This window comes from Bos grunniens, chromosome 19, assembly GCF_055505025.1.
Source record: "Bos grunniens cultivar Pamir isolate PY7600 chromosome 19, Bosgru_T2T1.0, whole genome shotgun sequence".
Lineage (NCBI taxonomy): Eukaryota > Metazoa > Chordata > Mammalia > Artiodactyla > Bovidae > Bos > Bos grunniens.
The window spans coordinates 40,590,108-40,603,731 of record NC_141183.1 but is presented as its reverse complement, the minus strand read 5'-3'; the positions used below and the strand labels follow the sequence as shown (position 1 = coordinate 40,603,731).

The window sequence follows — 13,624 nt, the reverse complement described above, 5'->3', positions numbered from 1 at the left end:
GACATGAGATTGAGTAAGCTCCAGGAGTTGGTGATGGACAGGGAAGCCTGGCATGCTGCAGTCCATGGGGTCACAAAGAGTCAGACATGACTGAGAGACTGAACTGAATGAATACATTGTGAACTATAATATAGTTATGACAACAGAATGAGGGAAAAACAAAAATATACATGGAGAAGGCAATGGCAACCCACTTCAGTACTCTTGCCTGGAAAATCCCAGGGACAGAGGAGCCTGGTGGGCTGCCGTCTATGGGGTCGCACAGAGTAGGACATGACTGAAGCGACTTAGCAGCAGTAGCAGCAGCCTGCATGTGAATTGGGAGTAAGAGAGCTAGATTTGGCATCTAAAACTAAAAACTCAAAACTAACATTATTACCATACTGTTTAGCAATATGAAATTAAATACTGGAAGAAACAGTGAAAATAATTTTAAATATCAGTCTTTGGGGAACAGAAATGGGGGAAAGTAAGACAGAGAATTGCTGTTTTTCTTTATAAGCTTTGAAGTATTATTTGACTTCTTACATTATATGCATATTCTGCTGTGCTATGCTTAGTTGGTCAGTTGTGTCCAACTCTTTGCAACCCCATGGACTGTAGCGCACCAGGTTTCTCTGTCTGTGGGATTCTCCAGGCAAGAATACTGGAGTGGGTTGCCATGCCCTCCTCCAGGGGATCTTCCCAATCCAGGGATCAAATCCAGGTCTCCCACACAGCAGGCAGATTCTTTACTGTCTGAGCCACCAGGGAAGCCTGATATGCATATTACTCTGATGAAACACGAACTAAAAAAGGAAAATATTTCCACTTAATAAGGTACCATGTCTACACAGTTTTACAAGATTTTCTACCCGCTTTAAAGAATCAAATAATCCCTACAATACATGAATTATTTCAGAGCACATAGAAAGATGGGAAACTCTCCAATTCAGGCTATGAGGCTACCATAACCCTGATACCAAGAGCTGACAAATAGAGCACAAAAAAGAACATGCCATCTAATACCATTTCAGAACACAGATATAAAAATCCTAAAAATAACATCAGCAAATTGAATCTAGCCATGTGTTAAAAAAAATGATAGATAATAACCAGAGTTTACCTCCAAAACAGTTCAACTTTAGTACATCTACTGATACCAATTTTGCATTAACAGATTAAAGGAGAAAAAGAAAATGATCATTCCTCTTAGAAGACACTAATATATAAAAAGAAAGAACTGATAAAATCCAGCACTTATTTATGGTGGAATGTAAGGCAACTTCCATAAACTGAAAAGGGTATTATATAATACTATATCCCTGTAGCAATGTCCTAAATGGCTATTACTATTCAACACTGCACTAGAGTCTGGTCTAACTAATGCTATAATTAAAAGGTAGAAGAGCTACAAATATTGGAAAGGAAGATTACTGCTTGCAGATATACTTCCTAAAAATTCTAACTGGACTGGCATAAAAATGATGAAATAATGTGAAAGCAGTTAGGTGGCCTGTTACGATTCCTAGGTTATGTTTATACCATCGATCATCAGTTAGATAATTTAATTGGGGGTTAAGTCTTATTCACAAGAACAACAAAAACCTTTTAAGAAGTAAGAATAAATCTGAGAGGAAATGTACAAGATCTGTATAAAGAAAATGATAAAAAAAATTTTACTTATGGACATAAAAGAAGCCCTAAACATGTGGCAAGATATACCCTTTACTTGAATGAGGAAATTTAATATTGTAAAGATGTCAAATCTCCCTAGATGAATCTATAAATCCAACACAATTCCAAAAACCCAATGACACTTTTTATTGAACTTGACTGTCAATTCTGAAGTTCACATGGGGGAAATGTATATAAAAATAGCCAAGATAGTCTTGAAAAAGAAGAATGACCCTGTGTGTGTGTGGGAACTTGGCTTAACAGAGAGCAAAGCCACATTTGTACCAGACTTTTCTGCCTTCAAGTGCTCTTTCTCACTACATCTGGTAATAAAATCTCAGGGGAAACCATTTCTTGTGGTTGGAGGAGGACTGACCCCAATTTCACAAGAGGGTTGGGCATGTGGTACAGGCCTGGCCACTCAGAAGAGCCCACGCCTTTGGTTGAAGGGGTATGCATGCCACCAAAGATAGGTTGATCAGAGTCCAACCCAGACATTTTTTTTTGGCCAAAACTCTTGGAAAAGATGACCTCTTTTCTTGTAGTTATTATCAGGGTGTGCTCAAGGCTACCAATGGCTATCCTGAGTACCAGGGGGAGAGAGTGCCTGACAGATGAAGAGATGGGAGTCTGATGACATCTTCTGAGCTCCTGGACACAACTTTGCGAAAAAATAGGCCTGCCTTTCTGCACATCCTAGTTTCATAGCCTGTAGATTTCCTAATTTGGGCTGGGTTCTGTCACTTGACTGAAAGAATTCTAATATTACACTATAAAATCACAGTAATTAAAACTCTTTGGTTTTGGCACAGAAATAGAGCCTAGGAACACATTTACAGATAAGTAGGAATTTAATTTTTAATAAATGTGGCATTTTGAAGCACTGGGGAAAGGATGGACTATTCAATTAATGATGTCAGGAAATCATCTGGGGAATAAAACTTAAAACATTCCCTCACATCATATACAAAAAATAAATTCCAGATGGATTAGAGAGCTAAAACTAAAACACAGAGTTACCAAAAGAGTAAGAGGAAAATAAAACATTTTTTATAATCCCGGGGAAGAGTAGACTACCCTAAGACACATAACCCAGAAGCCATAAAAGAAAATGACAGATATGGCTGTATAGAGGTTAAAACATATACACACAATTTATGCACGAGAGACACCATGAGTAAAAATTTTAAAAAGATAAACAATAGACTAGGAGAAAAATTAGTAGCATGTACCATAAAGAAATACATAGCCAGAGTCATGAAGACTTCTTATGAACGAGAAAGATAAATGATCCACTAGAGAAATGGGCAAAGGACAGGAACAAAAAATTAACAGAAGAAACAGAAATGGGTAACATTGCAAATGGTGTTACTGTAACTAGTCATCAGAAAAACGTGAATTGAAACGTTATTTTGTCCTTAAGGGTGCCAAAAATTAAAGACTGTTGCTTTCTAACGCTGGTGAGAGTACGTTTATGATAAATGGGTAAAGCCTTCTTGGAAGACAATTTGGCAGTATTTGTTAAATTTTCCGTGCTTATAACCATTGATACAACAAATCCTCTTTGAACAATCCATCTTAAGTTCTAAATATATGTACAAAAATATACATATAAGCTGTTCACTGCAACAGTTTTGTAACAGTTAAAAAAAAAAAAAAAAAAAAAACCCACAATACTATTTTACCATTTCCCAAACACAAGAATCTTACAATTTAACACCATTTACTCATCTTGCCCTTTGAACTACTGATGTCATGTCTTTGAAATGTTTTAAATCCCATAAGACGTTAACATCATTGTTTTATTTTTGTCATCATTTTAAGTAATTAATTCAAAACTATTTACCCACATACATACCTTTTCTGGTGCTTTTCATTCCTTTCTGCAATCACAATGCTTCCTAACCTGAAGAACTTACTTCAGTATTTCTTAAAGCTCTGATTTGCAGAAGAAACAGTCTCTCAGATTTTTCTTTTGCATTTATTTTTGAAAGGTACTTTAATTAGGTATAGAATTCTAGGTGGGAAAGTTTTGTCTTACTTTGTTTTTCTTTCACCACTTTAAATGTGCCATTCAGGTGTCTTCTAGCTTCTATAGTTTCACTGAAAAAAACTAGCCATCAGTCATATTCTTACACCCAAAAGGACAAAGTACATTTTTTTTTCTTTGGTTATTTTTCAGATTTCCTCTTTTTTTCACCTTTAGTTTTGAGCAGTTTGAGTCTGATGTCTCTAGGTGTGATTCTATTTATGTTTACACTGTCTGGGACTTGCTGGGCTTCTGGAATCTGTGGGTTGATGTCTTATCAGTTTTAGAAAATCTTTGGTCATCCTTTTAGAATATTGCTTCCATCTGACTCTCTTCTTTACTGACACTCCAATTACAGGTAGGTTAGACGTTTGATTGTATCCTATATATCTCTGTATGCCATACCATTTTCTCCATTTTCTTTTCTTCTTGTGCTTTATTTTGTTTTTCATTAACCTGTAAACCACTTTCCTAATCTAATTTTCCACTACATCCAATTTTCTGTCAAGCTTGAGAATTAAGTTGATTTTAATTACAGTATATTTTGAATTCTGAAAAGTCTACTTTTTTGCCTCTATTATTTAAAAACTACTTTTATTGTGGTAAAATACACATAGTATAAAATTTACTATCTCAACCACTTTAAAGTATATATTCAGTAGTAGTATATACATTCATGTTACATGACCATCGTCAACATCCATTTCCATAACTTGTAAAACTGAAACTCTAAACTCATGAAAACAATAACCCTCTATTTCCACCCACCCTCAGCTCCTGGCAATCACCATTTTACTTTCTGCCTCTTTGATTTTGACTACTCTGGACTACCTGAATTTGATTTTTTTTATAGATTCTGATTCTCTGTTGCAATCTATTTTTTCATCCACTTAGTCCATCTCCCCTAGTTTCTTCAACATGTTAATCAGAGTTATTTAAAAGTCTGTATGTAGATATCAATCGATCTATTTCTAATGTTAATTTTTTTTCCTCTTCATTATTGGTTATTTTTCTGCCCCTCTGCATGTTTAGTAAATCTGTGTTCCTGACACTGTGTACAAAAAACATAAGGAAGCAAGACAACATCTTCCACTGTCAAAGTGTCTCCTTTCCTATCCTAGACAGACAGAGTATGAGGGCTGGCCTACATTTATCCAATCAAGAGTTGAACTGGATCAGTGTTGGGCTACAGGCTTACTAAAACTCAGTACATCTGTGGTTTCCTCGGGTGTGGATCTCCTGAGCTTTTGGTTGAGAGACTAGAAGGTCTCTTGTCTCCTCATGCATGAAAGTTTTGGTCTCTGCATGTTTTGAACTAAGATTTTCTTTTTAATAACTTTTTTTTGGTTTTGGCTGTGCCACGCAGCACGTGACCAGGGATAGAAAATGTATCCCCTGCAGTGGAAGCAGAAGACCACTGGACCTTCACGGAGGTCCCTAGGATTTTCAACTTACCACGACACAGGTGCAGAATCCAGCAAATGGCTTGAGAGGAAGATTGTATGTGTGTTTTTTGTGTACAAAAAGCACACAGGAAAGACGTATGGCCAGTGATCTGGAGGGCTTCCCTGGTGGCACTAGTGGTAAAGAATCTGTCTGCCAATGCAGGAGACACTAGAGACTCACATTCGATCCCTGGGTTGGGACGATACCCTGGAGGAGGGCATGGCAACCCACTCCAGTATTCTTGCCTGGACAATCCTATGGACAGAAGAGCCTGGGGGCCTACAGTCCATGGGGTTGCAAAGAGTCAGACATGACTGAGTGACTGAACCTGGATGTCTACTGGACATTGCCAACTGGAATATGAATCGTTCAAGCTCCTTCCCAAGACAGCTCCACCTGCAGCTTTCCCAGGTGTGGAAATTTCATCCTTCTACCTTTGCCCTGTAGGTCTACATCACGAGAGCCACTTTTGACTTCTCTCATTCTCTAATACACCATATTCCATGTGTCAGGAAATGCGATTAAGTCCACCATTGGAATTCAACCACTTCTCATCCCCACTACTACCACCCTGGCCCAAATTACTATCACCTCCTCTCTCACCTGGATTAAAGCAATAATCCTCCCAACAAGTCTATCTATTTCCATTCTTGCTCCTCTTATGAAAGTGAAAGTCGCTCAGTCATGTCCGAGTCTTTATGACCCCGTGGGCTATACAGTCCATGGCATTCTCCAGGCCAGAATACTGGAGTGGGTAGCCTTTCCTTTCCCCAGGGGGGATCTTCCCAACCCAGGGATCGAACCCAGGTCTCCCGCATTGCAGGTGGATTCTTTACCAACTGAGCCATCAGGGAAATGTTCCTCCTATAGTATACCCTCAACACAGTGGTTAGAGCAATCCTTTAAAACAGGGATCAGCAAACTTTCTCTAGAAAGCCAAAGAATAAACATTTAGCCTATATGGGCCAAGAGGTAAAAATCAGGCTGTTATATACATACTTATACAACAAAAGAAAAAACATGCTTTTATTTGCAAAATTCAAAATTAATAGTAATAACCGAGCACATTTTTAAACAAGGTCTACTAATGAGAAAATGAAAACCAAAAAATTTTTAAAGGATCCCATTTTGCTAAACTGGAGCTCAAAGCCAATGTCCCCCATCATCAAACTGACTACAAATGTTTATCTGTAAAAACCATTCTTAGCTGAAGGCCACACAGAAACAGGCAGTGGGATGGATTTATCCTGTGCGATGTTGTTTGCTGATATCTGTTTTAAAATATAATCAGATCATATCATTCTCATCTCAAAACTGCGTTAATAGTTTTCTATTGTTGTGTAACAATTGCCACACATTTGGCAGGTTAAAACAATACCCATTTATTATCCTCAGTTCTGTAGATCACAAGTCCAGGTGGGCTTGCCTGGGCTCTCTGTTTAGGGTCTTAACAGGCTGAAATCAAGGTGAGCTCTTCTACAGAAGGTCTGGGAAAGAATCTGTGCCTAAACTCATTTAGGCAGTTGACAGAAGCCAGTGCCTTGCAATTGTGTGTCTGAGGTTCCCATTTCCTTGCTGGCTGTTAGCCAGGAAGCACTCTGGGCTTCCAGAAGCTGCCTGCATTCCTTGTCATGTGGCTCCATCTTCAAAGCCAGCCAAAGCGCATTCAAATCTTATGCTTTGAATCTCTCTGATTTCCCTTTCTGCTACCAGCTGGGACAAACTCTCTGCTTTTAAAGGTCTTGCTTGATTAAGGTTATGCCCACCCGGTAATTATATCTCAAAGTCAGCTGGCTTGGGACTTGCATTCCATCTGCCAAATCCCTTCCCAGCAGTGTTTAGGTTAATGTTAGATTAAATAACCAGGGGACAAGAATGGTGGGGGTGAGGGGCATTTTTAGAATTCTTCCTACCACATGCTGCAATAACTTCCCACTCAGAGTAAAAAGATAAGGCACTAATAAAGGGCCCACTTGATCGGGAAACCTGCTCCCAACTCCCATGCATGTCCCATTACTCCTCTGATAGTATTTCCTACCACTCGCCCTCTGGCTCACTTTGTTTATTCACTACTACCTGTTCACCCAACTTGCTGTTTTTTAAACCAGGCCGGATACTCTCCCATCTTAGGCTCTCTGCCCAGAATTCTCTTCTGTCAGACATCTACTTTGCAAACTCCTGTATGGCGAAGACTCTGCTCCACTTTTGCTCTTTCAAGAGGCATATCTGACGATACCATTTAATACTACAACCTGTACTCTCGTTCCTAGCACTGGCTATTGCCCCCACCCCATTCAATTTTCCTTTTTTCAACTGCACTTATCACTTTTAACATATTATACACATTATGATGTTTATTTCTGTTCCTCCTTGGTAGTAAGGATCTTTGTCTGTCTTAAAAAATTCATTTATCTATTTTTGGCTGAGCTGGGTCTTTGTTGCTACCTGGGCTTTTTCTCTACTTGAGGTACGTGGACTTCTCATCGCAACAGCCTCTCTCGGTGCAGAGCCTGGGTTCTAGGACAAGTGAGCTTCAGAAGTTTCGGCACACAGGCTCAGCAGTCGTGGCTCCCAGGCTCTTGAGCACAGGCTCAACAGTTGCGGCTCACGGGCTTAGTTGCTCCGCAGCATGTGGATTCTTCCTGACCCAGGGATGGAATCCGTGTCTCCTGCATTGGCAGATTCTTTACCACTGAGACACCAGGGTATTTTTTTAAATGATGTGCTTTTGGTTTACTAAGCACCTAGCACAGTAGTTGGCATGAAACAGATGTTCAATAATAATTCACTGAACGAGGTTTTGGGAAATTGTTTCAGTTTCTTATACACATGTGTGTACTAGGTCGTGATGTACAATATGTTTCTTATTGAAGAATGTAGTCAAGAGTGTTTTAAAACTACTTAGGTTAGACTATATGACCTCCATGGTTCTTTCCAAATAGAATTTTTTAATTTCTATGTGCAGCCACTGAATCTGCACTGTATCCTTTGGGATATGGCAAGGTGTACAGCCTAGTAACTACCTCAAGGCATGACTACTGAGACATAATGCTGACAATGACAAAGCTAACAAGCATCCATCCACCTGCCAATGCAGAAGACTCAAGAGACACAGCTTCAATCCCTGGTCGGGAAGATCCCCTGGAGAAGGGAATGGCAACCTGCTTCAGTATTCTCGCCTGTAAAATCCAACGGACAGAGGAGCCTGGTGGACTACAGTCCAAGGGGTCGCAGAGAGTCTGACATGACTGAGCACACACATACCTGTTCTATTGATATAATAGGTTAGAAAGAACTGTGGAAATAGCAAGAACTGCTGAATGCCCCAAAAGAGAAAAATCTGCACTTAACTCTTCCATCAGAAAGAGATATAATCTGAGAGGAAGTCATAAAAGAGAACACTTTCCAGATCAAAACTTCCCTGACTGAAGCTTTCATTCACTTACTGAAGAAGCGGAGATGAGTGAAGAAAGAGATCGTGCAAAGTCTCTGCTGTAGAAATGGTGACCTGAATGGACTTGGGGAGCAAAGACCACTTCTGAAGTATGTATGATTTCCACTCATCCACGGGCAGATCCATGCTACTGTAGATCTAAAAAATGAGTGAGAAAACAAGGAATTCAGTTTTCTACAAATGCATAATTTCAGAAAATCGATTTCATTCAAGCAAGCATGAAGCAACAAAATCAGATCTTGTAGTCTCTTCCTACAGTTGTTTACATGCCAAGCAAGGATGTATCCTCTCCCGCACCAATTCACATCCCTTCATTCAGAAATATTTACTGAAAACTGACTTTGTTCCCGGCATCGTATTAGGAAACCGTTATACATGATGAATCAGATTTCTTACACAGTTCAGTTTTTTCTTTTCAATCCCGAGGTCACTCCTTTAGTTCAAGCCCTCACCATTTCTTGTCTGGCATTCTTTCTCGAGTGTCATTAGTCTTCAGGCCCTCTGACTCCCCCTCCCCGCTCCCCCTTCCCAACTTAGTCCATCCTCCATACTGAGACAGATGTCAATTCTCTGCCTTAAATTCACCGATGCTCCTCCTAGAACTTAGGGAAGCCCAGTGCAAACCCTTTATTATTTGACCCCTGGCCCACTTTTTGATCAAGTCTCGCTTTTTCCTCTATACCCTACTATCCGAATTTCCACACATCCTTCAAGATGGTGGAAATGGTTCCTACTCCGGGAAGCCTTCCCTGATTTTGCCACCTGTGACGACAGGAGCACACTTTGCGTCTCTCCTGGGGCCCAAACCACGTCTACACTGAGTTAAGGCTACGCACAGCAGAAAACTCCCTCGACGTACTGTGCTCCCCTCTGGGAGTAGAGACCAGGTCTTATTTACCTTGAGAGACCCCCCACTGTGCCAAGCTCAGGGTCTGGCACCTGCGGGAGTTCAGCTCGGGGTTGCTGAAAGAAGCGAGTCACTGCTTTGACCACATTCAGTAGCAGAATTATCAGGGAACCCCTCGAACACGCCTCTGGGCCAGCAGTCTGCGGCTGCCAGCCAAAGGCCGAGCGCGGTTCGTTTCCTAGGGCCCGAGGGGCAAGCTCCCGGAACCCCTCCGCCCTGCGCCCTTGGCGGCGCCCGCGTCACGCTTCGCGCGCCCCGCGGCTCGGCGCCCCGCCCCCAGGCCCCCGCCATCCCGCAACAAGGCCCGGGACCCGGACTCCGGTGGGTCACGTGAGCCGTGTGCCGCGCCTCAGCCAATGCGGTGGCTGCTCGGCCCTCAGACCGCCCCGTGCCGTGCGCACGCCGGGAGGCGGGGGCGGTTCACGCAGCTCCTCCGGCCAATCGCCTTGGAGCGCGCGGGTCCCCGGGAGTAAAGCCAGGCTTGTGTTGGGGGAGCCGGAGCGCGGGAGTTGTTGCGGCGGAACCATGGTGGGCCACCTGAGCGAGGGGGCCATTGCGGTGAGGCGACGCCTGCGAGCTGGGCGCGGTCCGGGGTGGCTGTGGGCCCTGGGGCCGTGCGGGTGGAGAAGGGGGAGAGAACACAGGAGCCGGAGTGATAGCGGGGGCTGGGGAGGAACCACCGGATGACTCCCTAGAATCATCAGTTAACGTATTTTTATCGTCATCTTTTTAAACATGCTCATGTTTTTCCTGCTTAAGGAATTGAAACAAAGTAAACTATTGATTTCCTCCCATCTCTCTCCTGCAGCCACTTTTTCTTCTTCCCTTCCCCCATCCGCAGCGAAACTTTCTGCAAGAGTTGTCAGTTTTCAGTTCTTTTCCTTGCCTCACATTCCCCTTTAACCGACTCGAATTAGGCACTCCCCTCCCTGATCAGTGTTCTTGCCTGGAGAATCCCAGGGACGGGGGAGCCTGGTGGGCTGCCGTCTATGGGGTCGCACAGAGTCGGACACGACTGACGCGACTTAACAGCAGCAGTAGCTCCCTGATCGCTGTAACCCTGGCTGAAGTCAGCAGTGCCTCCTGGGGTTGTTAAATCCAACAGACACTTTTGAGATCTAAATTTATCAGTTCTCAGCAGCGTTTGACTATTGGGCAAAGCTTTCTTCCGGTAGCATCCTCTTTTTTTGGTTTCTATGGCTCAGCTTGGCTTGTCTTTCCCCGTCTTATTTTCAGATCCTTCTGTAAATTTTTGTTGACTCAAGGCTCAACCCTAGGCCCTCTTCTCCCAAAACAATAAAATTACCGTCTCTATGTCAGTTGCTCACAAGTTTTATTTTTTGTCCAGGGCCAGCTTTACTCTGAAAGACAAACCTCTATCATCTGTGTACTTGATATCTCAAAGACATGTTCCAACATGTTCCAAAGCAAATCTAGTATCTTCCTAAATTTGGGCCTCTGCTGTCCCCTGGCTGGATGCATGGCACCATTATTCATTAAGTTATGCCAGCCAGAAATGGTCGAGTCATTCTTCCTATAAACTCTGTCACCCTGGCTGTCCAGTCCGTACCTAAGTTTGGTCTGTTATGCCTTCACCTATGTCTCAAATCCAGCTACTTCTCTCCAGGCATACTGGCACCCTTGTTTGTGCCTGGCCTTCTCGCTTTTACCCAGCATAATCTTCCTCCTGCCATTCCTAACACAGCATAAAGTAAATTGTAAATTCCTGGTATATTTCATACTCCTGCCTTCCACAGGGGCTTTGAACATTCTTTAACCTGTGCCTACTGCCTGGGTGGTGCTTTTTTAAAAAAATTATTATTGTTATTAGATTTTTTATTTTTTATTGGAGTGTAGCCAATTAACAATGGGTTGTTCTTCATTCTTCTCCTGTTGATTAACATAATCTTCCAAGTCTCCACTCAGTTACTTCCTCAAAGAACTCTTCCTTGACTCACTTTGCTAGGCTTAAGTCAAAGTATTTTCAGATCCTAATTCCTGTTTGTTCACCTATTATCTGTGATTTCAGGCAAGATATTAAAGTCTGTCTTTCCTCTTCTGTCACAGGCTAATCATACCTAGTACCTGTTGCCTATGATTAGTGGAAGGATTAAATGAGCTATTAAAGTGCCTAGTCCATGTCTGATACATAATAAATGTGCATTACTTGTTACTTTTTATTAACAGTCGCAGATATGATTTTACATTAAATATAGGTCATTTCATTAATGTCAGTTCCTTTCTGTCTCCCCCCCACTGGATTGTAAATGCTCTGAAGCCTGAAATCTTGTTTGGTTTTTTTTTTTTGCCCAACACAGTCTGCCCGATTCCTGAAGCAGTGCTGGCCAGTATTAGGTGCCCAATAAATGTTTACTACTTGCGTGTGAGGCAGTGAAAAGAAAGGGACAGAGGTGGATGAAGAGGCACAGTTGGCAAAGTGGAGTGAATATTTTAATACATTAAAAATAATTAACCTTGAGAAGTGATTGCAAATTGTAGTCCTTGTTTCCTTTATAGCCGCAACCCTGCATCTTTAAGACAAATCAGGAATTGTTCTTTACTTTTAAAAACAGTGACTAAGGTATTATTTAAATAATTTGCTGAGTTAGTTTTTGTCACGTTCAGAATTGTAGTATTACTTAGATCTTGTTCATAAACGACAATGAAAATTTATATGTGTGTTTTGGTAGAGAACCTTTGTCAAATTTCTCATCTAAAGCAAGTAATATTTTAGTTCAAAAGACATAGACCCCCAAAGGGCAACTAACGCACACAAATAGTAGGGACATTTTCAGCAAGAGCTAACATGAGAGATTATTCATGAAACTATTGTGGTAAATAGAACAAATAGTATTTCTATCTTAAGTAATTAGGTAATACAAAGAAAGGGGAAGGGAACTAATATTTTTGATCATTTCCAATGTGCCAGATATTTCATTATAGTCAGTACTTACAGTAACCCTGTAAAGTAGATTTTTATCATTAACCCCGTCTTACAGACGAAGAAATTAAAATGCAGAGAAGTAGTTTGTGCACGAGCTGAGGATTTGAATGCATACTTTTGAGCGTTGCATTCTGTTGCTTTGTGTTTTTTTCCTTCCAGTTTTACGGAGATATAATTGAAATACCGCACTATGTAAGTTTAAGGTGTAGGGCATAATGATCTGAAACCATTACCACAGTCAGTTTAGTGAACATCTGTCACCTCATACACATGCAAAAGAAAAAATAGTATTTTTTTCCTTGTGATGAGAGCTCTTAGGATTTACTCTCAATAACTTTCATATTTAGCATCATTATATTAATCCTGTTGTACATTACATTGAGCCTGGTACTTATCTTACAACTGGAAGTTTACCTTTTGAATAGATTTGTTCAGTTCCTTCTCCCTCTACTTCCTGCTTCTGGTAACCACAAATCTGATCTATTTTTTTCTTTGAGTTTGTTCATTTTTGAAGTGTAATTGGCCTACAAGGTTAGTTCCTGGTGCACAACATAGCGACTTGATATTTCTGTACATTACAAAATGATCACCATCGTTGCTTTGTATTTTTACTAGCAATGGTAATTTGGAATGTTTAAGTCAGTTCTGTCTTAAGTGTATATGTCGTGTTATATGTCCCAGAAGAGTAAGTCTTATATTCACTATTTATTGATGACACAAATGTTAAGAGTAGTAAAGAAATACATGTATTCTGTTTTAGACTCAGATAGAACAGAAAGGTGCTTGATGAAATTACTAACCTGCCCCTTCCCCTAATTCTGTTCCCCAGTAATGGCTACTTAAAAATCAGACTTCTTGGCAGTCCAGCAGTTACAGTTCTGTGTTTCTAGTGCAATGCACGGGGCTCAGGTTCAATCCCTGGTCAAAATCTAAGGTCCCACATGCTGTGGGGCATGGCCAAAATAAAGATCACATTTACTGAAGTTTAATTAGATTTACATAAAGTAGAAATTATGTTGCATAAGATTTGCACACTATTAGTCTGTAATACATCCAGCTGTACACAGTAGTACATCAAGCCATATGCCGTTTGATGAATTTGGACAATTCAAAAAGTATAGAAGGACACAGTGCAAGGTCTGCCTCCAACTGGATGATGTATCCCCCATCACCCAGTTCCTCTTACAA

At 41.1% G+C, this 13,624-nt stretch overlaps 2 protein-coding genes across 7 annotated transcripts in view; one reads left to right on the top strand and one right to left on the bottom strand.

The window, feature by feature from the left end:
• Positions 1 to 9,855, bottom strand: part of SMYD4 (SET and MYND domain containing 4) — a 39,455-nt gene extending 29,600 nt beyond the window's left edge. For 2 of the 6 annotated variants that reach the window (XR_015146929.1, XM_086355585.1), the window contains exons 1-2: positions 9,484 to 9,812; positions 8,578 to 8,723 (exon numbers count right to left, since the gene is read on the bottom strand). Coding sequence is in view for 3 of the 6 variants with exons in the window: in XM_086355585.1 (XP_086211711.1) it covers positions 8,578 to 8,711 (134 nt within the window). In the remaining 3 variants the exon portion in view is untranslated. Of the gene's footprint in view, positions 1 to 8,577; positions 8,724 to 9,483 lie in introns of all 6 variants that reach the window. The other 4 variants (XM_086355584.1, XM_086355581.1, XM_086355587.1 and 1 more) reach the window with 4 other exon arrangements.
• Positions 9,856 to 9,899: 44 nt separating this feature from the next.
• RPA1 (replication protein A1) overlaps positions 9,900 to 13,624 on the top strand; it is a 45,157-nt gene continuing 41,432 nt past the window's right edge. The window contains exon 1 of the mRNA XM_086355588.1: positions 9,900 to 10,050. Coding sequence (XP_086211714.1) covers positions 10,018 to 10,050 — 33 coding nt within the window. The 5' untranslated portion in view covers positions 9,900 to 10,017. The remainder of the gene's footprint in view (positions 10,051 to 13,624) is intronic.